This window comes from Sminthopsis crassicaudata, chromosome 1 (assembly GCF_048593235.1).
Source record: "Sminthopsis crassicaudata isolate SCR6 chromosome 1, ASM4859323v1, whole genome shotgun sequence".
Lineage (NCBI taxonomy): Eukaryota > Metazoa > Chordata > Mammalia > Dasyuromorphia > Dasyuridae > Sminthopsis > Sminthopsis crassicaudata.
This window is the reverse complement of record NC_133617.1, coordinates 21,459,055-21,486,125: the sequence shown is the minus strand read 5'-3', so window position 1 is coordinate 21,486,125 and position 27,071 is coordinate 21,459,055. Positions and strand designations below refer to the sequence as shown.

At 35.2% G+C, this 27,071-nt stretch overlaps 1 protein-coding gene across 1 annotated transcript in view; it reads right to left on the bottom strand.

Annotated features, from left to right (window-relative positions):
- CIT (citron rho-interacting serine/threonine kinase) overlaps window positions 1-27,071 on the bottom strand; it is a 158,636-nt gene that overhangs the window by 106,859 nt on the left and 24,706 nt on the right. The window contains exons 6-9 of the mRNA XM_074296515.1: window positions 18,953-19,095; window positions 17,859-17,952; window positions 8,451-8,654; window positions 7,887-8,040 (exon numbers count right to left, since the gene is read on the bottom strand). Coding sequence (XP_074152616.1) covers window positions 7,887-8,040; window positions 8,451-8,654; window positions 17,859-17,952; window positions 18,953-19,095 — 595 coding nt within the window. The remainder of the gene's footprint in view (window positions 1-7,886; window positions 8,041-8,450; window positions 8,655-17,858; window positions 17,953-18,952; window positions 19,096-27,071) is intronic.

Genomic DNA, 27,071 nt, shown 5'->3' with positions numbered 1-27,071 from the left:
TATTCAGAAGTCTATTTCATTAAATATCCATTTTCCTCCTAAAGAATTATACTGTTTTACTAAGAAGGCTATTCTAAAAGGTCTAGATCTTTTGTAACATCATATTCTAAGATCTCTATCTTTTGGAGCACTGGATGCTAAATCTTTATGTGGTTTGGCTCCTTTGTACCTGAATTCTTTATTTCTATTTCCAGTATTTTCCCTTCTGTGAGATCTGGGCTTTTGCTTTAATATTCCTGGGAGTTTTTATTTTGAAGTTTCTTTCAAGAGGCCACTGATGGATTCTTTCAATTTCTACTTTATCATCTGATTCTAAGATATTTGGGCAGTTTTCTTTTATGATTTCATGAAATATGATGTCTAGTTCTTTTTTGCTTATGTGTTTCAGTTCCAATGATTCTTAAATTATCTCTCCCCAATCTGTTTTTCAGATCAGTTGTTTTTCCTACAAGACATTCTACAGCTTTTCTTCCAGATTTTTGACTTTGTCTTATTATTTCTTGATGTTTTGTAATCATTAGTTTCCAATTGGTCGCTTCTAATTTTCAGAGTTATTTTCTTTATTATGGTTTCAACCACTTTTTCAAAGCTTTCACTTCTCTTTTCATATTTTTCTTCCCTAGGGCTTACTTTTTTTCCCATTTTTTCCTCTATCACTTTCATTCAATTTTTAAACTCTTGCTTTTTAACTCCTCCAGGAACTTACATTTGGCTTCTGTTCAATATGCATTTTTCTTTGAGGTTTTGCTTACAGAAGCTTTCAAATCATTCTTGTTATTTGTGTCATAAGCTTCCTTGTTGCCTTAATTGTTCTATGTGGTAAGACTTTTTTGTTTGCTCATTCTCCTCACTTAACTTTGGTCTTTACATTAGTACTAGGCTCTGCACATACTTTGGGGGAGGGGGAAGGATCTGACCTAATCTGTTCTCTTTGGTCCTTATATTGCTTCCAAGATCAGGCTAGGGGACTGCAAGCTTTTAATGCTCCTAAAGTGGTGTGATCTCCCATGAGAGTTCTGTTTACTTTCTTTCCTGTCTAAGCTCTACAAATTCCTGAAAGATTCGGGTCTGTAGACTTGTCCTTGAGAGTTTCTGTAGACTGCTATTAGTCTTAGTCACTATTAGCTCATTGAGAAGTTCTATGATTCAAAGCAGCTGAACTTCCTGCTCTGCTATGGTCTAGAACTCCAACCCTGTTTATTCTAATACAGGTTTACATGCTGGGCTAAAAGCTAAAGAAGTGAATCCGAGCTCTATTCTTGGGATCACAGCCATTCAACATTTCTGCTACTGGTTCCTTGCTCAGAGCAAGTGCAGAGCTAAAGACAATGCTTGTGACTGCTTCCTTCCATTCTAGATCTGTGGCCTAGAACTGGGGAGAGAGCAACAGAGTTAGCTGCCAGATATCATTCACTCATGTACCCAGCATTAGCTCGGGGATCCCCATGGATCTTTCTGCTGGATAATTCCTGACCTAGTGCTCTGTCTCAGCCCTCTTTGGTTCTTGGGTGTAGGGATACTTCTGCCACTTACTCTCTCTTGGTCAGACCCTCATCTCTAAGATCCACAGACTTTCTCTATCTCACAAAGCCACCTGAGGTTGGAAAAATGATTCACTTTTTATTGGCTTTCCTAATCAAAATTCAGTTTGAGCTCACCTTCTAGATCATTGTAGGAAAAGTTTGGTAAGAAGTAAGCTGTACAGGAGGAATACAGAGAGGCTTGGAGAGACTTACATCAACTGATGCTGAGTGAAATGAGCAGAACCAGAAGATCGCTGTACACTTCAACAACAATACTGTATGAGGATGTATTCTGATGGAAGTGGAAATTTTCAACATAAAGTAGATCCAACTCACTTCCAGTTGATCAATGATGGACAGAGGTAGCTACACCCAGAGAAGGAACACTGGGAAGTGAATGTAAATTATTAGCACTAATGTCTGTCTGCCCAGGTTACATGTACCTTTGGAATCTAATGCTTATTGTGCAACAAGAAAATGGTATTTACACACATGTATTGTATCTAGGTTATATTGTAACACATGTAAAATGTATGGGATTGCCTGTCATCGGGGGGGAGGGAGTAGACGGAGGGGGGGATAATCTGGAAAAATGAATACAAGGGATAATATTATTTAAAAATATATAATAAAAATAATAATAATAATAATAATAATAAAAGAAGTAAGCTGTACATCTTCCTCTCATGCCTCCATCTTGACTCTACCTCCTTCCATGTCCTTTCAGATATCATTGCTGATTATAATATGTGATTGCAAAACCATTGTCAATCTACTCAATAATCATACTATTATAAAAATTCTATATACTATTATAATATGTTAATGCATATGATGTCCAAGAGCACTTTTGAGAGATTCAGATTTGGTATATCTCTTTGTCCAAAAAGAGATTAGATGGAATTTCTTATTACAAAATCATATCTAATTTGAGATGCCACATTTTAAGAAGATTTGACCAAAAAAAGGAAAAAGACAACCAAAGTCAATTATAAGTTTTTAACTAACATTCTGCATATAAAAATTCTTAATTTCTATTTTATTTAATTTTTTAAAGTTTGAATTAGCATGAATAAGAGAGTTGATGAGTAACTAATGTCTTCCTATGAGTTTGTTTGTTGAAGACAAGAAGAAATGATGTGAAAACACAAGAAGTTAATGACAGGCATGTAGAAATGCCTGACATGAAAAGCAGGCGTCTATAAAACAATGGCAATGTGGAATTCTTGTTTCCTGTTTTTCTTTGATGTTGTTGTTTTACATCTGACAACTATTTGAGAGACTAAATGAAGGGGAAAAAAGTATTTAAAAGGCTTTTTAATCCTGCTAAAATGTGGTAAGCATCACAAATAAATCAGACCTATTTGTGAGATGCATTAACTCTTCAGTTCACTTAAGTATCTTTTTGTATTGATCATCATGGAGTAGGAAAAAAAAATGTCTAAACCTATCCCATGTAAATCCCAAGATTTTTTAATCAGACCAAAGTTCAGAGACAGTTTTAGAGCTGTTAATGTAAATATCAGTTATTATAGTGCCATATACATAAAGGAACATAAATAAATGTTGTTGGATGATGATAAAGAAATCTGTTCAGAACTATGCCAGGACTACAATGAGCATTCAATAAATACTAAGTCAAACATTTTCAATTTCATCTTCTAAACAGCACTTATGGTTACCAAGATTTTTACCACCAAGAAGAAGTGACTAATGGTACACTGTACAAGGAGATAAAAGAAATAGAAGAACTAGTTATTAACATCTTTTTGGTTAAAATTTAAGCCATTGATATGGTCACATTTATGACCTCAAGCCATAAAAATAAGATAAACTTCTGCATGAACAAAGACAAACGTATATCAAAGGCTACAGGAAAGCACAATCTTAGCCTAGGCAATGAAGATAAATATATAACTGAGATAAAAATCAAAGAAAGTGGCTATAGAGGTTTCATGTCCAGACTAGATAAAGCTAGAAGATACAATAAATTATTGTGATCACTGCAAAAAGCCTTCATGAAGATGATGAAATTTCAGCTGTGCTTCATATGATAAAGGAAAGAGAAGACTGAGAAATCTAGGATAAAAAAAAAGCATATTCCATTCTTAGGATACCATTTTAGCAAAGCCTCAGAAATTGGGTTGAGACATGGGAGACCAAAGAAAGGACAAAGAGATATGCCTAAAATGAATATGGGACAAGAAAGACAGTAGGAAGTGATGAGGAAACTGAAATAATCTTATATAAATCTGCATTTGTTCTCAAGAATAGAAAGCCATAACAAAGAATGTTCAAAAAGTCCAAGGACACAACCACCAGAAAGCAGTTTGCTGTAAAATGGTTTTAGATTGCATTTTTTACCTTATTCCACAAAATAATTCCAAATGAGTAAGTATGTAAAAAATAATAAATATATATCACTCACAATAAGGGAAAAGTCCACAACTAGATAAAAAGATAGAAGACAATGAAGAATAAAGAGAGAAGAATGAAGAAGACAATAGAAGAAACAGCAAAATGATTATCTCAATTATATAAAATTTAAACTTTTCATATATTATAAAACGAACACAGGCATAATCAAAAGGTAATGGACTTGGGGAAATGTCTTCCCAAGAAATAAGTCTGATAAAAATGTGACATCTAAGAATGTTTAGTGAAGACATAAAATTAAGAATTATTCCCCTCAACAAAGAGAAGATCTAATTCAGTTCCAACTGATCAATGATGGACAGAATCAGCTACACCCAGAGAAGGAACACTTGAGAAATGAGTGTAAACTGTTTGCATTTTTGTTTTTCTTCCCAGGTTATTTTTTACCTTCTGAATCCAATTCTTCTTATGCAACAAGAGAATTGGATGGTTCTGCACACATATATTGTATCTAGGATATACTATAACATATTAAACATGTATAGGATTCCCTGTCATCTAGGGTAGGGGTGGAGGGAAGGAAGGGAAAAGTCAGAACAGAAGTGAGTGCAAGGGATAATGTGGTAAAAAATTACCCATGCATATGTTCTGTCAATAAAAAGTTATAATAATAAAACAAAAAGACTATATAATACAAAAAAAATTATTCCCCAGTAAAAAAGTAGCCAATAGAGTTGGCTAAAAACATACAAACCATTAACCACCTGAAAAGGTGTTCAAAAATCAGAAAAAAAATTTTTTTTGACTATCACTATACAAAAATCAAGCGATCTAAAATGCTAAAAGGAAAGAAAGCTCATCATGAGAGGAGCTGTAGAAAAGCAAGCCTAATACTTCACTGTTGATGCATGGAGCTATGAATTTGTTCAATCACTCTAAAAAACGACTTAGAATTACTGAAGATATTAAATTATTCCTACCCCCAGATCCAATGAGTCTTCTATTGGAAAATATATTCCAAGAAGATAATCAATAAAAAGTAAAACCCAGATATACAAAAATATTCCTCGCAGCTCTATTGGTAAGAATAAAAAAATGTACCCGGCAACTGAAGAATGGCTGACAAAATATGCCCTAAGGAATGATGAATAGGAAAAATTCAAGGAATATAAGATTTACATGAAGTACTAGGAGAAACAAAATAACAATATACAAGGATAGCAACGTAAATAAAACCAAAATGGAGAGACAACAAAACTGGTCAAATACAAAGTCAATAGCAATATCATTTTGTTAAAGTTAAAGGAAACATTCTTCCTTTCTGTTAAGAACTGATACTTTTGGGGAGAAGAAGAGAGAAAACTGCTTCATATTGGGCTTGCTTAGGTTATTTGTTGGGAGGCATTTTTTGTGTCAAAACAAAATGTGGAAAACAAAAAGAAAAGAATTACAGAGCTTTAATGAAATGAAATAGCATGATCAAAGGCACCAAATCATTTCAGCTGGGATGGCAAAGATACACTGCAAAGTAGTGGTGCTGAAAATCTGGTGAGAAAAAGGTGTAACAGTTCAGGCAAGAAATAACAAGCTCCAATACTAAGGTAGGTATGATACAGAAAAAATTACAAACAGGAAATACTATACAAAAAAGAAGTGTCCAGAGTAAACAGTTAATTCAAAGATAGAAATGAGTCCGAAAAACTTTGGATGTTATTGATTTAAAATATTGAATGAATGGACAATGGCACTGACAATGAAGTTGGCTATAAAGAAAATTAAGGCAACTTTGATGAAACGTTTCTTCTTTGTCAAGGTCCACAAAATTGCTCATTTGAGATATGTATGAGACATGGATCTTCATGAGACTGAGGTAAGAGAGTAAGTTAAAGGGTTGACAGAAAATTTTATGTAATATCCAGGTATAGATAATTGAATCAATAAGAGTAAACTAAGGGACAAGATGACTTGTCAATGGGAAAAAGACTGATAGGAACATTAAACAAGACACTAGAAACTAAAAAAAAAAAAAAATGAGTCAAGCTAAATCCATTTTCAAATAGGCAAATAATTGAATGAAAAATCATTCTATCTCATTACTTATTAAAAGAATCATAAAAGGATGTCAGGGACCCATTTATACAATCTGATGGACAAGTCTGAACGATACTATTTTCAGAGTAACTAAACATGGAGCTATTAATCCATATATAAGATCCCTGCCAGAATATATTGATTGAGTTTTAAAATATATCATCTATGTGTTACTTATTTTTATTTTTTCATGAAATGTTTTCCAGTTATATTTTAATCTAATTCTGGTCTGCCCAGGAATGTTGTTGCCACTGGCTATGTTTCTGATATCAAGGACTTTTGTTTCCTAGGCATATTTGATAAGAATCAGTATTTGAGAAATCAGTCCTAGGGTCTCTGTCACATAGATTCTAGCACACTCCTACTTTAGTATCACTTTTTTTTTTTAAATGTCTTCTTTTTGTATAACTGTAATGATACAGAATCAAGTCAAAATCCAGTCAACAATTGCAAGGGATTTTAGAGGTCATTTGATGAAAACTAGGTGACACATTAGTGGGCACAGGGTCAGGAAGACATGATTTCACATCTGGTCTCAGACCCTTCTTGGCTGACAAGACTGACATAACAGAAAAAAAAACACTACAAACAGACTACTAAAGTTATTCAGAAAATTAATCCCTGTACACTGAATGACTTAAGTGAAAATAATTTAGTTGAATAAACAGTTAATATGCTGATTGTTTCTAAGAGATGAGGGAATGATGGTAAACAATACAACAATACCAAAATAAAAAAATCTGATCCAAGCTTTTAGCAGGAAAATAAAAAAAATCAACCATATAGCAAGTATACAATTTATATCACTTGTAGATGGAAATGTTTCAATGGAAAGTTACATCATCAAAATGGATTACAAATAGAAACCATCAAGTTTTTGCTTCATGCTGAATTGATAGTGAAAGAAGCTCATGACCTCCCGAAAGCCACTATTCAAATGTTTCATCAAAATGCTGCTCCATTCAGACACAATCTTTTTTGATTTATGATTTTATGATTTCTTACTTTAGACCTTAACAGACATGCATTGATAACATGCTTACCTTGCCAGCTAAAAAGAAATGTTATCCATTTTGTCATAGATTATTTATTTACAATATGGGACAAAAATTACAAGCGGCCAAAGTGCTGAAATCATATAACAATGATCTAGAAACAAGTGATCATAACGACTCTTAATTAAGCAGGTTTCAGAAATCGTCATTATAAAACTGTGGCATGCCATTCCACCTCCTGCAGATTCTGCATGATTTTAGGATTTCTCTTTGTAGAAGCCTGAGGATAATGAGAACAAAGCTCTCTTACCACTAACTAGAGACACTACTGACAGGCAAGTCAAACCCCCTTTCTGGATCTCACATTCTTCCTCTGTAAAATGAAGGGATTGGCTTAAAAGATCTCGAAGGCTCCTTCCAGTAGTGAATGTCTATGAATGATTCTTCAATTTTGGTGGGTTGGTGTTTTGTTTTGTTTTTTTTGGGTTTTTTTTTGGCATATGAAAGATAAATGAGCAAATACCATCATCTGTTTTTTATCAGAGATGAAGCCTGTCAAACAGAAGACCATAAAGACACCCACACACAGGCAGGCACATGCAACACAGTCCCTTCCAGTTCTATCACTAGATGATCCTAAAGTCATGGGGGGGATGAAGTTCAGCTGACATGTAAAAAACTAAGTTTTATGACTGGCCCTGTCCTTTGCCAACATTTTTTGATGTCATTTTTACTCAATGACAGCTATGATATTATTCTTTTCTATGTTCTTAAAAAAGCAAACCATTTATCTATATAATTTATGCCAAGTTCTCTCAGCCAGAATGAGTTCAGAAAATCACACTTCACTGATATTTAGTAATGCCTGAATCTGAAATTTAATGAAAGCAATTCTACTTACAGTTACGAATGTTATTCCAATCAATTTTTGAGAAAAATGGATGGCAACAAAGACCCTCATAATTCAGCCTTTCTTTCGGTCCACACAGCAGACTCTGAATCAGATCAAGAAATTCACTGCTAACTTTGGGGCTTTCTGGGAACTTCAGAAACCGCTGTTTTCAAAGGAAAAAAAAAACTTTTTTAGTAATGATGATTCTATTTATCTTGACCATTAAGTTAGCACTTTTCATTCATTCATAACTCATTCACAATTTTATGTAAGAAATAGATACTTTGCAGCATTCATTTCATAATGGAACAAAAAGCTTCCTTCTTAAAATAAATGACCTCTTCACATCACCAATTTTTTTAAACTCAACATTGATAATGACATGAGGAGAACATCTTCTCAAAAATGATTCAAGAACAGCTTCGGCAAAACTCTGACATATTAAAATAATTATACCTTCTGAAAGAATGGATGTCCTCTGGCATACATCAAATATTCAAAAGACTTTCTAATGTTAGCTATATTTTCTCTTTCTCAGGAAAATGTTAAAATGCATCACCAATAATTGTTTACCTGAAAATTCATGATATTGTTAAAAGTTTTTGCTGTGGTCCCCTCAGTAAAAGGTGATCTTCCATATACCATTTCATAAGCAATGACTCCCAATGACCACCAATCACATTCAGGTCCATAGAAGCCCTTTCCATCTCCATTCATCACTGTCAGGACTTCTGGTGCCATGTAATCAGGTGTCCCAATAGGAAGTTTAGAGTTCACCTAACAAAATAATTTTTAAAAATTAATATGAATTATATATTCTTGATGGAGTCATGAACCAATTCAACTATTCTGGAGAACAATTTGCAATCAAAGAATTATAAAAATCTATACCCTTTGACAGAGCAATACCACTATTAGGCCTATATCCTAAAGAGATCAAAGAAAAGGGAAAAGGATCTATTTATGCAAAAATATTTATAGCCAGTCTCTTTTCATGGCAAAGAATTGAAAACCAAGGAAATGCCCATAAAAACTGGTTAAATAAATTGTGGCATATAATTATGATGAAATGCTACTGTGCTATAAGAAATGATGAGCAGGACGGTTTCAGAAAATCTGGGAAAATTTAAATGAACTAATACAGAGTGAAGTGAGCATAACCAGGAGATCATTATATACAGTAACAGCAATATTTTAAAGATATCAGCTGGGAAAAACTTAGCCACTCTGATCAAGACAGCTCTAAAAAACTCTTGATAAAAACTACTATCCACTTTCCAGAGAGAGAATTGGTGAATTTTGAATACAGATTGAAGAATTTTTCTAATTTTATTTTTCTTGGTCTTTATTTTCTTTTACAGCATAGCTAACATGGAAATATTCTGGACTTCAGATGCTTGCCTCCATAAGAAGTAGGGGTGGGGTAAGAAGGGAATGAATTTGGGACTCAAAATTGTAATAAATGGAAGTTTAAAAAATTGTTATGTGTAATTAAGAAATAGTTAACAAAGTAAATATATCATTTTAAAAATTAATGGCCATCTCATAATTATCTGTGTTAAAAAAAAAAAAAAAAAACAGCAATCTAATTTGTTTGTTATTTGCCTGAGATTATACTCCCAAACCAAATTCTTCTTTCAGTTTATTTGTGGTCAAAAAATACAAATTCATTTTTTGAATTAATATTCAAAATTATGTCAAGGCAAATAAAATCATAATGCATCTCAACAAAGATTTTTTGGTTAATCTGTACCACAACTTCACTCCAGTCACACCATTATCATAGTAACAAGAGCAAACAGTGATTTTAAAATGTCAAAATGCTTTATGTGCATGATTTCTGGTGGTGGGGATACAGAATTCTGAGATCCTGGGAGGGAAGCAGTAAGATCATCATTGTACCTACTTTCCAAATGAGAAAACTAGACTCAAGAGAAGTAGAGTGATTTGGCCAATGCATTTCAAACCCTGGTCTTACTGCCCCAAGAGCAATAGCCCTCCTTTCTCCTTCATCACATGCTGCCTCTCAAGAAACAATGGGTATCTTATCAGATACAATATTATTGATATGACTCAACTTCTCATCTTATTTATTAAAACAAATGATCTCAAACTATCAAGGCAGAGCTGAATGATCAATCTCTACATATTATCGACAAACTGACAAGACACTTGGCACATAATCTGTCAGCAGGATTTGAAAATCGCATAACAGAAAAGTGATAATGTCATTTTCAATATTCCCACTCAGTTGCTCACGTTATCAATCACAAACAACAAAAAAGACCAACACACACAAAGATAACATTTGCTACAGTCAAAACTGTATAGTCAGAGAAGTATCTCCTCAGATTCCTTTCTGTAACTCCTCTCTACAGCATTTAATATCTTCTGGCTCTAAGCCCCACCCTTTATCAAACCAAGAAAGGGGTCTGACATAACTGATACAATTTACTGACTGACCACACATGCATGTCATTCAATGATACCTCAATCAGGCAATTTGCATTTTAATCCTTTGATTAGCAGGTTCTGTGACCTACTAAAAGATGTTCAGAGATCAACAAGTAAGTCATCACATATATTTTTATTATACACAAACTGATTTGAAGACAAGAGAAAATATCATACTGTACTACTTAAAAATCTGGTCCTAAAGACAAATTTAGTCATTTAGGAAGTGTCTTTACCCAAGCAGCATCCAACTTGATTACAGTATCCAGTTTGGACTATTGGCCTATTTCCAGAAAGCGCAAAAAGCAAAGGAGATATGAGTTAATGTTTCTTTCAAGCTTCTGAGCCTGCTCAATTAGGAAACAGGTCCATCTGGATTCAGTGGCAAGTTCCACCGCACTTAACTTCCTCAGAAGGCAGACCATTCTTCCATAAACCAGGGACGTGAAAGAAATCCAAAAGAGTCCAATTTGAAGAGGTATTCCCTATGGATTGTTGGGTCCTCCACTGCTCCTATTCATAGATGATAACACACTATATTTTCTTTGTCCAGTAATCAGCAAGCAGGAGCTGTACTGAAGCAACTGAACCACATTCTTATCAACACTCCTGCTATAGATGAAACCAGAAGGCATGACGAAGTCACTGCTAAATAAAAAGACAGCTTGTAGATTCTCCTTGGAGAAGCAAAGATAGGAATGGGCAAAAGATATTTTAGCCAATGCCCAAAGGAATAAGAAACGTCATTTCATAGGATTCTCGATCACACCATTTTCATGGTGTTCACAATGAACATAAAGAAACAGATCATCAGGAATATCTCTGCAATTTATGTGCCAACACATCTACTATAAAGAATGATGTCAAAGGGAAATCCTACAAAAAGCCTGACAAGATACCCCAAAGTAAGTTCACAGGTACCTTGAGCAGGGAGGGAGAGAAGGACGGAAGGAGGGAGAAAGGGAGGGAGTAAAGAAAAAAGGAAGGGAGAGAAAGAGGGAGGGAGGGAGGGAGGGAGGAAGGGAGGAAGGAAGGAAGGAAGGAAGGAAGGAAGGAAGGAAGGAAGGAAGGAAGGAAGGAAGGAAGGAAGGAAAGAAGGAAGGAAGGAAGGAAGGAAGGAAGGAAGGAAGGAAGGAAGGGAGGAAGGGAGGGAGGGAGGGAGGGAGGGAGGGAGGGAGGGAGGGAGGGAGGGAGGGAGGGAGGGAGGAAGGAAAGGGAGGGAGGGAGGAAGGAAAGGAAGGGAGGGAGGAAAGAAGGACTATACAATCCCTGACATGGAGCAAGTCAAATTAATAAACAGGAAGTACTTTTGTGGGTCAGGCACTGCACAAGGTAGTTGTTATTTGTCCTTCATTCTCTAGGAGCATCATGGCATCAGGGAGGTAAAGTCATGACATGCAAATGAATTGAATTTTAAATGAGAGAGGGCTGAGCAAGGTCACCTATCTCACCTTCCCCTCCAGAGCTGTCTGGGTCCAAAGGTCAGATACAGATCAGTACAACTGGAAATAGCCCGGGGTGCTAGGAGACCTTAGGCTTTTTAAGCTAAGGTCTTCAACAGGTTTGACTGAGGGCACACCCATTCAGTGATTAAGGCTAGGTAGCAACTGAGACAAAGAATCTCTTCTTTCACTTAGTCCAAAAAAATATAAATAAATGAATGAATGAAAGACCCTCAAGATTTCTGGTCAATAATTGCTATTTACACTCAATCTGAGTCAATCAGGACCCAAATAATGATCAAATGAGGCTTGGCCTGGAACCTATTAGTGGCCATTGAGAATCAGATTGGCTTTGCTTTAAGGGTCTGGTCCTTAAGAAAGAAATCTAGCCAGTAAAGGTATCTTAACAAGGCAGTACCTGCACTCAGGAAATTTACATTTTAACAGGCAAGAGAGCTACAAGATATGTAGATACAGATGAAGGCCCTTGCGGAGGCCATTAGCCTGGCTTCTGAGAGTTGGCAAAGTGCTTTTACATCTATGAACTCACCTGGTTATCAACTTTATCTCAAAGAAGAAACAACTGGCTATGGATGGCACAATCATTTAAGAACTGACTGTTTATAGTCAGATGATCTCCTGTTTAGAAGAAGGATGTTGACTAGAGATGGAAGTCTTTCAAGCTCATCTAATCTAATCTACTCCCTCACTTTTCAGATGAAGAAACCAAGGTCCTCAGACCTTGTTTACGCAGTAATTGGCAGAGCCAAGATTTGAACTCAGTTCACTGACTTTAAATTTAATGCCCCAAATAAGAATTCATTATTTGACAAAAACTGCTGGGAAAACTGGAAATTAGTATGGCAGAAACTAGGCATGGATCCACACTTAACACCACATACTAAGATAAGATCAAAATGGATCCATGATTTAGGCATAAAGAATGAGATCATAAATAGATTAGAGGAACAGAGAATAGTCTACCTTTCAGACCTGTGGAGGAGGAAGGAATTTACAACCAGAGGAGAACTAGAGATCATTATTGATCACAAAAGAGAAAATTTTGATTACATCAAATTAAAAAGTTTCTGTACAAACAAAACTAATGCAAACAAGATTAGAAGGGAAGTAACAAATTGGGAAAACATTTTTACAGTTAAAGGTTCTGATAAAGGCCTCATTTCCAAAATATATAGAGAACTGACTCTAATTTATAAGAAATCAAGCCATTCTCCAATTGATAAATGGTCAAAGGATATGAACAGACAATTTTCAGATGATGAAATTAAAACTATTTCCACTCAAATCTTCAACATAAAGAAGATCCAACTCACTTCCAGTTGATCAATGATGGACAGAGGTAGCTACACCCAGAGAAGAAACACTGGGAGGGGAATGAAAATTGTTAGCACTAATATCTGTCTGCCCAGGTTGCATGTACCTTCGGATTCTAATGTTTATTGTGCAACAAGAAAATGATATTTGCACACATGTATTGTACCTAGACTATATTGTAACACATGTAAAATGTATGGTATTGCCTGTCGTCGGGGGGAGGGAATAGAGGGAGGGGGGGGTAATTTGGAAAAATGAATACAAGGGATAATATTATAATATATATATATATATATAATAAAAAAAATCTTTGGTAATAAAAAAAAAAAAAAAAAAAAAAAAAACTATTTCCACTCACATGAAAGAGTGTTCCAAATCACTATTGATCAGAGAAATGCAAATTAAGACAACTCTGAGATACCACTACACACCTGTCAGATTGGCTAAGATGATAGGAACAAATAATGATGAATGTTGGAGGGGATGTGGGAAAACTGGGACACTAGTACATTGTTGGTGGAGTTGTGAAAGAATCCAACCATTCTGGAGAGCAATCTGGAATTATGCCCAAAAAGTGATCAAATTGTGTATACCCTTTGATCCAGCAATGCTACTATTGGGCTTATATCCCAAAGAAATACTAAAAAAGGGAAAGGGACCTGTATGTGCCAAAATGTTTGTGGCAGCCCTTTTCATAGTGGCTAGAAACTGGAAAATGAATGGATGTCCATCCATTGGAGAATGGTTGGGTAAATTTTATGGTATATGAATGTTATGGAACATTATTGTTCTGTAAGAAATGACCAACAGGATGAATATAGAGAGGCTTGGAAAGACTTACATCCACTGATGCTTAGTGAAACAAGCAGAACCAAAAGATCATTATACACTTCAAGAATGATACTGTATGAGGATGTATTCTGATGGAAGTGGATATCTTCAACATAGAGAAGAGCTAATCCAATTCCAAATGATTAATGATGGACAGAATCAGCTACACCCAGAAAAGGAACACTGGGAAATGAGTGTAAAACTGTTAGCATTTTTTGCTTTTCTCCCCAGGTTATTTTTTACCTTCCGAATCCAATTCTTCCTTTGCAACAACAACAACAACAACAAAATTAGGTTCTTCGCATATATATTGTCCCTAGGATATACTATAACATACTTAATATGTATGGGAATGCCTGCCATCTAGGGGAGGGGGTGGAGGGAAGGAGGGGAAAAATTCAGAACAGAAGGGAGTACAAGGGATAATGTTGTAAAAAATTACCTATGCATATGTACTGTCAAAAAATGTTATAATTATAAAATTAATAAAAAGAAAAAAAAAAAAAGAAAAAGAAAAATAAATAAATAAATAAATTTAATGCCCCAAGTTCATTACTCTTTGCCCTGCAGCATGTTGCTTTTCCAACTGTTTACTTAAGTTATATAACCAAATTCCATCAGCTTTTCCCACCCATTTCCTCTTATTCCTTGATTTTGGCCCTCCCTTTCAACCTTTTTTCATAGAAGTCAGAAAGAAAATCTAGGCCTGAAAATGTCCCTCTTTAAATTATTCTCCATTTTCCCTAGACTTCTCCAAATCAATACAAATCATCTTCAGAATTTCCTTGTTCTTATTGAGCACCTTATGCCTTTCTCCATCACTTCCCAACAGAAGCTTGAGGACCACACTAGGGGACTTCCGGGGACTAGGCTGGATTATTTCTCTGTTCTGTTCCAATATTGTGATTCCAAGAAAAATGCTATAATAAAATCCATACTAAATTGTGACTTTGGTTTACTGCTATAGATTTCTTTCCTTCATCTTGCTAAGCACCATTTCTGCCTCTTCAAACAGCAACACAGTGGGCACAGTACGAAGGCATAAGTTCACTGCCACCAATGCTAGGCAGACATCACTAGAAGAATACTGGCAAAATATCTTTGTTGCCATCCCACTAGTTTTATCTAGAAATGCTGTTGGGACAAAATGCTTTACTTGGATCTCCTGACAAGCTTCCTACAGGTTCACTCTTTACTCACTTGTTTTCTGCTGAATTGCTTCTTTTTAAAAAATATAAAACTTTAGACATTTAATGAGGATAAAATGTAGAGTCCTACATGAGTCCAAGAACTCAAAGTCCAGAGTGAGCAAGTCATTTTGTCTATGGGGGAAAAAACTGAAAGTAACAAACTCGATACCAATTAACAAGAGACACAATAGTCAAGAGAGAGTCTTGGGCTTTCTCCAGGATAAGAGAGACCCTAATCCCACTGTACTGTGCCTTAGACCACAGCTAGATCTGTGGTAAGAGCTAGCTTTGATGTCTCAGGAAGAGGACTGGCTGCATGTCTTTAGCAGAAGCTTTTTTCTGTTAGTTGAGATGTTAAACACGTGTCTGCTCACCTAGGACTATACTAGATCCCATCTGTGATCTCACCCAGCCCAGTCTTTCCTTGCCTGCTATGATCATCCAATCACCCTGCAGAACTATGGCAATTCCATCATCCCACCTCTCCCTCTTGCTTGCAGTCTTCTGCTATCTCCCTCCATGTTTCCTAATCTGTCATCATATTAAGTTTATTTTAAATTTTAAAAATAAAATTTTATTCATCTTTTGCTTTCATATTATCTCTGAGAGAAATAATTGTTAAACAATTATTGGGGAGATCCAGGATTTTTTCCTTTTTCCTAATTCAAAATCCAGTTTTTCAAAGAGATTTTTTACTCTGCCCAAAATTTTACCCCACCTAGATCATCTTACCTAAATAAAGTTGTTACTCCAATCAACTGGAAAATCTTACAACGTACTTTAATCTAAAGTGAATTATACAGTCTATGACATATTTATCTACATTAGGTGGTCCCCTCTCAGTGATCAGTTACATCCCCAAGTCACTCATTAGAAAAAGTTTACCTCTCATTATAATATTCACTCTCTCATTAGTTATTAATCTATCAGAGTTGATTACTGTCCATTAGGAAGATCCACTTTTTCAAGAGTATATTAAAAAAAAAAAAATCAAAAACCAACCATGATCTATCTTTGGCTTAGGAAAAATAGTCAAATGGCCTTTTTCTTAATTATCCAGTAGCAATAATTAATAAAATGATTAATTATGCAGAAACTATTTCTCTTAAAACTTTTCATTCATGTCACATTGCATTATCTTTTCTTTCCTTCCTTTCTCTCTTCCAGAAAATGAACTCTTATAAGAATAAAAAGGAAAAGAGAAAAAAAGCTCAACAAAACTAACCAACATATCAACCAAGTCCAACATCTTAGTCAGTGGTCCATCCCCAGTCCCCCATCTCTACAAAGAAACAGAAAGTCCTTTCATATTTCTTCTTGAAGCCAAGCTTGGTTGTTATAATTTCATAGCCCATGGTTTGGACTATTTTGTTTTTGCTGTTGCTATTCTTTCCAATTACATTGTTGCAGTCATTACATATAACATTTTCCTGGTTCTGCTGACTTCACTTGGATCAGTTCATAAAATTCTTCCCATGGTCCTCAGAATAACATTTACAAAATAGTTACAGAATAGTAACATTCCATTACATTCATGAAACAAGAAGTCTATAATACTGTAAAATTATAAAAAGACTCCTTATAAACTAATGGAGAAAATTCTAACTATCCTCTGATTATCAACATCAAAAAAGCATGAAAGAAGCCAACCAAAATGCTGGCCACTAGTAGGTACACAGATTACAAATGGAAAAAAAGATTATTAATAGATGGTGAGAACCTCCAAATGTTCTGTTTTGATCATACTAAGCCCTGGCATATTACAGGAATTTCTCCTGAGATCCAAAATTAATCAAAAGTATCAGTCTAGTAATCCACAAAGAAGAAATAACAAATGAAGAATATATGATCCCTATAACTGAATAACCAGTACACTGAATTAGTATAATTGTGTATATGTGTATATGTATACATACATATGACAAGCACTATCTATTAATTACATTTGATAAAATGAGCAGTGCCTTCCCAAATCCTAAAATGCTCACTGAACACAAAAAGGACATGCATCTAACATCAATATTCTTCTGATGATTCCAATGGATAGAATCATAAAATATCATATTCTTCAAAGAATCCAAATTGCATATGCCCCAAAAGGCACTAGAAGCATATTTATCAACATAAGTGAGATGAGGCACACGACCAATGCCTTGCAAATAAGAAATGGTACAAGAGAGATCATTAAGAAAATAAATATATAATAGAAGAAAATAGGCCAGTAATATAACAAAAGGTGAGGGCTAAAAGACAGAGCCTGAATATTATACTAGTAGCTGTGGGAAGTTAAAAGGCCAAAATGTAGATAGAGCACTGGACCTAGAGTCAGGAGGACCCGAGTTCAAATCTGAACTCAGATACTTACTACCTGAGTGACCTGGGCAAGTCATCTAATCCCAAATGCCTGAGATAAAAAAAGGTCAAATAGAATTTGCATTACATGAGAGCCCTTGGATGAAAATCACATGGGATAACAAGGAATGAAGGTGCTGTGATGTGTACTGATGGAAGGAGTGGCTCCATCAAAATGGAAACATCAAACTAGATCATGACTGTGAAACTATACATCCTAACACTTAGGCACCTTCAGTCGATATGCCTTGGGTTATTGCATATAAAGAAAACCACACAGATATAATGTAATCCTAACACACAGAGAAAGTATAAGTGAAGCAATCTTCCAAAACAGAAAGGAAATTTTCTCCCCCAAGTTTTTCTAAATTCATTACCAGATTATTTGTAGTCATTTTGGCAGCTGCTCCAAAATCCACCAGCTTAATATGTCCTGTTCGGTCAATGAGAATGTTCTCCGGTTTGATGTCTCTGTAAGAAAGTCAAACTCAAAAACTCAAAGACCATTGCTACTCTGCACTAAGGAGGAATTCTTACACTGAACTGTCAATTCAGTCAAATACCTAAGTATGTTTTTAGAGATAGAGAGTGCAATGAATCATTAGTAAAATATGAGCATACATTTTTGAATTATAAATTAAAACAAAAGGAAATCTTTTGAGAAATATACTATAGTTGAAGTGAGAAAAAACCTACTTCTTTATTTTATAAAGAAAGTAAGGCCCAGTCAATAAATGACTTTCCTAAGAACACACAGAAAAAAAGCTACATAACCTGACTTTAACTCATAATCCATTGCTTAGTGCAGGGGTTCTCAAACTACGACCCGCAGGCCAGATGCAGTCCACTGAGGATGTTTATGCGGCCCGCCGGGTTATGGCAAATGGGCTGAGGGGCGGAGACAGAGGGTGAGCTTTTGTTTTTACTATAGTCCGGCCTCCCACAGTCTGAGGGACAGTGAACCGGCCCCTGTTTTAAAAGTTTGAGGACCAGTGGCTTAGTGTTTAGTCTCCTCCACTATACTATCCCACACAGATGTGTATAATATAAACAAATAGATGGGGAAAATTGGGTATTATCAGAAAGGCTATGATTCTATTCCACTAGATATCTTTAATTACTTATTGGCACAATATTAAACAAACTCTATGATATTCTAGAGTTCTTCTCATCTATTTAATGCCAAAAGTTACCAGCACTTCTTTCTTTAGAAAAAGAAATTTCATTTTTCTCCTCTATAACCCAAAGAGCTTCTATCGAGGTTGTCAAGCTTTCTGTTCTAAATAAAGGTCACCTTGCATGTGGTTGCTCTTGTCAAGGTACCCATCACTTTACAAAGTTTACATTTATCCAGCTACCTGTAAGATTGCTTCAGAATTGGAATGCAAACTCATTTGAGGCACTAATAATTTACTGCACTGATTTCTTATAGAACAAATTTTTACTGAGCTATTAAAGAATACTCACTGACCGATGGACATATCCCATCTGATGAACACTATGAATGGCCAAAACCAGTTCAGCAAGATAAAACTCCATCATATTTTCATCTAATTGATCCTCATAGCGATTCAAGAGTGATAGCAGATCCCCTCCAGGCAGATATTCCATAACCTATAGAGAAGACAAAACTGTTTAATCACATATAACAACTAGAAATCCTAAATTAAGTCCTCAAATGAAAACTCTGACATAATACAATTCTTTCATGAAGCTATGAAGATGTATGGCATTTTAAAGATCATATCTCTTTAGAAATACATCTCTTATATTACATAGAGTATGTGATACACTCAAAAAAATTATTGATATGATTTATACAAATGTATTTAAAAGCTCCTAACGACAAGGAAAAAGCCATCAGCTGCCTAGATTAGAAATAATAATGAGCAAGAGGAGGAAATCTGAGTTATTTTGTTCTTATTAATAATTTCACATTTGTATAGCACTTTGACTAATAAGCATTTATTAAATGCCTACTGTATGCTGTATGCCAAGTATTGGGCTAAGGTCTGGGGATATTTAAAAAAAAAAAAAAAAAGAAAAGGCAAAAGGAAGTAAAGTTCACAGTCTAATGCAGAAGACAACACACAAAGAAACTTTTAAGTATTACAAGAAGCATTTCTGCTTCAAGTTCACAACATCATTACCACCAACCCAACTCATGACAAACCAATTAATTCTGGTCTAATAGTAAAGCAAACCTCTACAGCAAAGAACCCAGAGAGTCATATCAATTCTAGAGCCAATATCAGGTATTACAGAAGTTTGGGTAGAACGATTTAATCAGAAAGAAGGCCTTACACATAGCAGACAGTCTCTGATATCAAGAAGCACAATAAAGACCTTTATAAACATTTGCTTACTTAAATTAAGACAGAATTTTCCTTGATAACCTGCCAATGTCAATTATGGACCAATGACAATTCAGTTCAATGTTAATAACTTATAAGGTTCCCTTTAGCTCTAGATTTATGATGACCCTATGCCTATGCCTTTAAAAGCACTTCAATTGTAGATGGTACTGAAACACCAATATTTATAATCCAAAGACAAAAAACAAACAAACAAAAAAAAACACCCTTCCCCTCAAGGTGTTTATATTCTATCAAAAGCTTATTACTCTATCAAATTTAAAATACTATTAATAGAAAAATAATCTGTTATAGGGGTTAACATATGAATTTCTTTCCTTCACAAAAGACCTCACCTCAGTCCTTTAGCACCACCTGCCAAAATAAATCTAATTTACTTATCAGACTCCGTTTAGGTGAAGAATATGTGGGTGAATGTGTTTTAAATATATATGCTAATATTCAAATGTTCTAATATCCAAAAGAGAGAGAAAAAGGAAACACAAATAAAGAATTCATACTTTAAAAACTCAGTTCTCTAAAAATAAAAACCATTTATACATGATGACATATCATAATTGTGTTTTCCATTCTGCTTGTATTAAAAGATATGATAATTCAGAGACTCTCTAAGAAGGAAACGATTCTGGAATGCTGGGACAGTCAACCATATGTAGCTACTAGAACAGTTTCCTTTATGAATTTAAAAACTGATCATAAAAAGTAATACTCTATATCTTATCCTGAAGTTGTACTAAATATTAATAGTGAAAAACATTTCTTCAAAGAAAAACACATCTTCCGAAAGTTATAAGAAAGGAAGGCACTTGTTGGTAGACTTGTGAAATGATCCAACCATTCTGGAGAGCATTTTGGAACTATGCCAAGAACTATTAAACTGTGTATACCCTTTGATCCTCATTGTCACTATTGAGTCTGTATTGCAAAGAGACTATAAAAAAAACCCATATGTGTAACCATGTTTGTAGCAGTTTTTTTTGTAGTGAAAAGGAATTGCAAATTGAGTGGATGCACCTCAGTTGAGGAATGGCTGAATAAGCTATGGTATATGAATGAAAAGAATATTATTCTTCTATAAGAAATGATAAGCCAAGCCTAGAAAGACTTAGATGAACTGTTGCTGAGTGAAGTGACAGAACCAAGAGCATATTATACACATTAAAAAGATTATGTGATGATCAACTGTGATAAACTTGTCTCTTTTCAACAATGCAGTGGTTCAAAGCAATTTCAATAAATGTGGATGGAAAGTGCCATCAGCATCCAGAGAAAGAACTATGGAGACTGAATAGGAATTAAAAGATGATATTTTCATTTGTTGTTGTTGGTTAGCTTGATTTTTTTTTTCTTTCTTGTGGTTTTCCCTTTTGATTTGATGTTTCTTGCATAGATGATGAATATGGAAATATGTTTAGAAGAAATGGGCACGTTTAACATATATCAGATTACCTGCTGTCTTGGGGAAGGAAAAAGGAGTGAGAAAAATTTGGAAAACAAGATTTTGCAAAGGTAAATGTTGAAAACTCTCTTTGCATGTATTTGGAAAAATAAAATACTATTGGGGAAAAAAAAGAAATGATGAGCAGGCTGATTTCAGAAAAACCTGGAAACATTGATATGAATTGATGCTAAGTGAAATGAGCAGAACTAGAATACTGTACACAGTAACAGCAAGATTATGTGATGATCGACTACGGTAGATTTAGTTCTTTTAGCAATATGGTGAACCAAAACAATTCCAATAGACTTGGAATGAAAAATGCCATCTGCATTCAGAGACTATAGAGACTGAATATGGGTCGAAGCATAATACTTTCGCTTTTTGATTTATTTGTTTGCTTTTTTTTTTCTCATGGTTTGGTCTCATGGTTGTACAAGAAAAATAAGTTGTACAACATGACAACTATGGAAATGTGTTTAAAAGAATTGTACATGCATAACTTATATCAGATTGCTCTCTTGGGGAGGAGATATAAAGAAGGGAGGGGAAAAATTTGGAACACAAAATTTTAGAAAAATGAATGTTGAAAACTATCTTTACATTTATTTGAAAAAAATAAAATATCGTTGAGGGAGGGAAGAAACAATGGACTATGATTTTTCCAAGATGTGGATCTGATAATGTTACTAATTTCCTATACCTAGTTTCAGAGCTTAAAGAAGAGTACATTCCTACAAAAAACAAGCTGCAGACACCAAAACAGCTGTTACCATTAAAAACAAGTCTCACCTATGGAGCAAATGTGCAAATGTTTAGTGATTTTCACTTAAATCATCTAGGTAAAATTCATTCTAGATGAAAATTCCAGTAGTCATATTAGCAAACTCTACTCTGGACTACTAAAGAAGTTATTTGAGCCTTCTGATTTCCTAAAGGCACATTAGCATTGCTGATCACTCCAGTACAGATGATGCCTTTTATACTATTCCCCATACCTTAACAGGAAGAGAAACTTAAGTGGATCGCTAATTCAGCAATGGGTGTCAAAATGTACTTTCAGGTATACAGAGGAAATGCTGTATCTATAGGCTGCAAATATTAAACACTTGCACTCCTGGAATATCCCCACAACCTATCACTTAATGGATCATGGACTTCTAGGAAGAATCTTCAGAGAAGCAAAAAGCAACAAGATCAAAAAATCAAACCAACATTCACCATGGAGACCACATGTACAGTCTAAATGGTTTGGGAGTGAAGAGAAGGGGAAATGTTTTTAGCAAAAATGCAGAACAGAAAGTTAAATTTAGATATTGTCCAATAATTCACACTATTTTGATCAGTTTTGGAGATATCCCCCAAATGACGATAAAGATGACCAAATCAAGAAAACCAATGTGTCCTACAAGGGAGCTAGTAGTAATATTGCCAAAGCAGCAAAGTTCTATAATGGATCATGCTAACCTTGTACAGATGTTAAACCAGGAATCACCACAGGCACTGATATGGTTTATGGTGTGGGATTTGGCATCAAATGATGTGGTTCAAGGACCAAAATGATGTAGATGATATAGACACCAGATGATGAAAGACACCAAAAGTTGGGATTTGATCGTGTGAAGACTTCACAATGACTATTCTCTTTAGCAAAACGTAGACTTATTTAGAGGGGATAGGTTACAGACAAAATGAGGGTATACAATAGACACTGGGAATGGTAAATATGAAATTGAGTGAGGAGAGCATATGTTCCTGAAAGGGACATAGCACTCCAAAAGAGTTAGCTAGCCATGAGGAGAAGTAGAGTTGGGAAGCAGAGATACCACATGTTATGGGGAAAGGGGAAAGGGAAAGACCCCACAAGGAAGAATGCCACAGCAGACTGACCCAAAGGAAGGTAGCAGTCATGGTCTAGCCCGTAAGTAGATTTTATAGGGAAAATTTAACCTCAGGGACATGACTGAGATTTCTGACAGGGCCTGGCAAGGCAAGAGCTCTACAGAGGGTGGGTCTCAGAGGTTTGACATAACTTGGATTTCTAAATGGAACCTCCCCAGAGGCTGGGACCATAAACCTAAACTGATCTCAGTCAGTGCCTTCTGTCTGATAGCCTCAGAAATCAATTCTTTAGTTTTAGTTTCTCTTGGTCCAAAACACCATTCAGGACCTCATCGACGCCATGTCTGGCTTCTTCAGTCATTTCATCAGGGTCATCGATCAACTTTACTGAGCATTAAGAGCAGGATGTGCCAGTGCTACAAGACATCTTATTTGATCCTCTGGGAGAGATACAATCATTAATAAGTAAAATCAAATATAATCGATCCATGATATCTGAAAAATAATACTTATCACAACACTCTGCCAAGCTACAGAAACAAGACAACAGCTGGGTATTGTGATCCCTAAGAGGATATTCACCAGCAGGAATGGCAGAAAAAGCTTTGAGGTTTAAAGCTCACATAGTCTTAGAGCTGAAAGGGATTTTGGGGCTCATTCAGTCCAACCCCCTAATTTCAAGGAGGAAAAAACTCAACCCAATAGATCCAGCCTGGTTATTTTCTCTGCTACTTGCCATTCCCCTTTGTTCCTATTATCCCCAGGGGCTGTCTTCTGCCTCAAGCTTTTCTTCATTTGTTTTCTTTTCCCACACAAAATCTTTTTTTTCTACCAAAACCTTACAGCAACCTACTCTTTCTTAAGCATATTTCCTTCCCCCATTCCTCCAGTAATGGTTCTCTAAAGAGAAAACAGCAGAACTCTAGGCTGAGTTCACATTCTGATTAATCATCAATCTTTCTAAACTCTCAGTATCTACACTTATAAAAGCACTAGCCCCTGTTTCTCCTTAGTTCGGAATAATGTGATGGTGGCAAATGAAATAACTATTTTCAATTATCTACAGTATTAAGCAATATGGTATAACTAGAGATTGCTGAGAAACCCCAGCAGGCTGACAAACCAGCCTGTCATGCAGCTAGCTTCTGTAATGGACTTGCTCTTTTTGGAGCACACTTCTGACTGGTTCTTTCAAACAGCAGCTGTGGATACTAATAAAAGGGTAAATTTTGCATGTGCCCAGGGTGAGTAAGACTGCAGATCCTAAGCTGTGTTTCCAACTATACCCAACCACATGGACAGGAACTTCAAAAAATGCTTCAAAAGCATCTTTGAAAAGGTAGAATTAAATGTGTCGGTACCAGGATGAACTAATCAAATATAAATAGTGTTCATGGCAAAAACTACTTGTGCTAAGCAATGCTAAGTATCCTTCCACACACTTCTAGCATACCCCTTGAAGAAAAATGATAATCTTCTTTTGCCATAGCTAAGATTTCCCAATGAGGCCAAAAAACATTTCAGGCAACTAAAGACTAAAGGTGATGGATGGTGTGCCAGGTACAAGGCACAGCAAAAAGATGGGAAGGGGGCTCTAAATCACAAAATCCAAAACCGATTTCACAAGTTAGGGAGCACCAAAAAAACTCCAACTAGAGGTCAAATCTTCTGATCATAAGCCATCTAAGCTTAACTGGATTGGGTACAAAAGATATATAAGCTATCATTCAAATCATATTCAAAAGTCTTTTAAACTTGAAAGAACCTGCCAAATAGTTCACATTCCACTAGTCAGTGACCTTCAAGAAATCAGGAGCAGGCATCTCATCAAAATCACAGAGGCATTTGCATGAAAGGCAATAAATTAGCCAGCAATTTACTCTGCTGATATCTGGTCATCTTTTCCTAGATAATGAACACTGTAACTATAAATAGTCACAAAAGCCTTCATTTTGTGAAGTTCCTACTTTTGTTGATTGATTTTGACACCATTCTGCTTTTTAGATAAAGTGGCCAAGCCAAAACCAAAAAACCTACATCCTTACAGTTTGTGAGATTGAAAAGGCTTCATTCCAAATATTTTCTCAATTTTTACAAGCCGTAGCTTTCTTTCCCATAGGCAGGAAGCCATGATCATGATTCCTGCTTAGGATTCTACAGCTCAGCTCCTCACAGGTGAGATCTAAATGCACTTACGGAAATAGAATGTGGCAAAAGGCCAAGACCCAAAACAACTATTTCAAAGGCACTGAGAAGTCCAGGAGTTTCTTGAAGCAACACTACAACTGAATTAAGGTCAATAAAAAGTATTAATATCTCATTTTATCAAGGAGAAAACTGAAAAGGAAAAAACTAATGTCTCCAGAGAGACTAAATACAAAACAATTATAAAACAGGAACCAATACTATAAGCCTAGCTTCCATCTGATATCTTCTTGTCTTCCAAATACTCTGCTCCAACGAAAGAAAAACAATCGCAAAGATAGTAAACTTTAAGAATACCTAAAACCAAAAAGAAAGGCTTAAACCCCTAACAATCTTACATCAGAGATCAAAATAACAAATATGGTTTCATCATTTTAAATACATTTTTATTCATATCTTTTGTTTTTCTATCACCTACATTTTCCTTAAGAATAGCCTCTTAGACTTACATGTACTGATGCTAAATGAATAGAACCAATAGAACATTGTACTCAATGGCAACAAGATTATATGATGATCAGCTCTATTCAACAGTGAGGTGATTTGGTCCAATTCCAAAAGACTTGCAATAAAGAAAACCATCTACATTCAGAAAGAGGAATATGAAGACTGAATATAAATCATAACATAGTAATTTCACTTTTTTTGTTGTTGTTTGCTTTTTTCTCTTTCTCATTTTTTCCCCTTTTTGATCTGATTTTTCTTGTGCAGCATGATAAATATGGAAATATGTATAGAAGAATTGCATATATTTAACATATATTGGATTAATTGCTACCTATGGGAGGGGAGGATGGAGGAAGAAAAATCTGGGACACAAGGTTTTGCAAGGATGAATGCTGATAACTATCTTTACATGTATTTTGAAAATAAAAAGCTATTATTTTTTAAAAAAAGAGTAACCACTTAAAACAAAGATTTTATTTTCTCTCTTTGAGGGGGTGGGAGATTATGTTTTGGGTCTCAGTTTATCTTACTCCCTCTCTTAATTATGAAATCAAAAGTAAATTGTGAAAGCCTATCATGTATACTTCCCTAGATCAATTCCTTTTCAAGAAGTAGATAGCATTTTCCTTCATAAATCCTTCATAGTTGATATGAATGATCAGATTACTCAGAATAGCTTGATCATTTAAATTTAGTTTTGAACAATATTGTTACTGCTGTGTACAACATTTTTAGTTCTGCTCATTTCACTCAGCATTATTTCATGCATGTCTTTCTGTGTTTTTTTCTAAAACTAACCTGCTCATTATTTATTATAGCACAGGAATACTCCTTCACAACCCTATACCATGACTTCTTCAGTCATTCTCCAATTAATAGGCATCCCTTTCTTTGCTTCTTTAGAAGATACAGTTTCTTTTCCTGAATGACCTTGGAAACAGACCCAATAATTGTATTATAGGTCAAAGGGTATTTGAATTTTATAACTCTTCGGCCATAAAAAGTGACTAGGGAATTTCAAAAAAATCTGGGAAGACTTATATGAACTAATGTTGAGTGAAGTGAACAAAACCAAGAGAACACTGTGCACAGTAAACAGCAATATTTTAAAATTGCTCAACTATGGAAAAATTTAACTGCTTGGATCAAAATAATGTTCTATGACAATTCTAAAGAATATATGATTGGGGGGGGGGGGGGCAGCTAGGTGGTGCAGTGGATAGAGCACCAGCCCTGAAGGCAGGAGGATCTGAATTAAAATCTGGTCTCAGACATTTAACAAT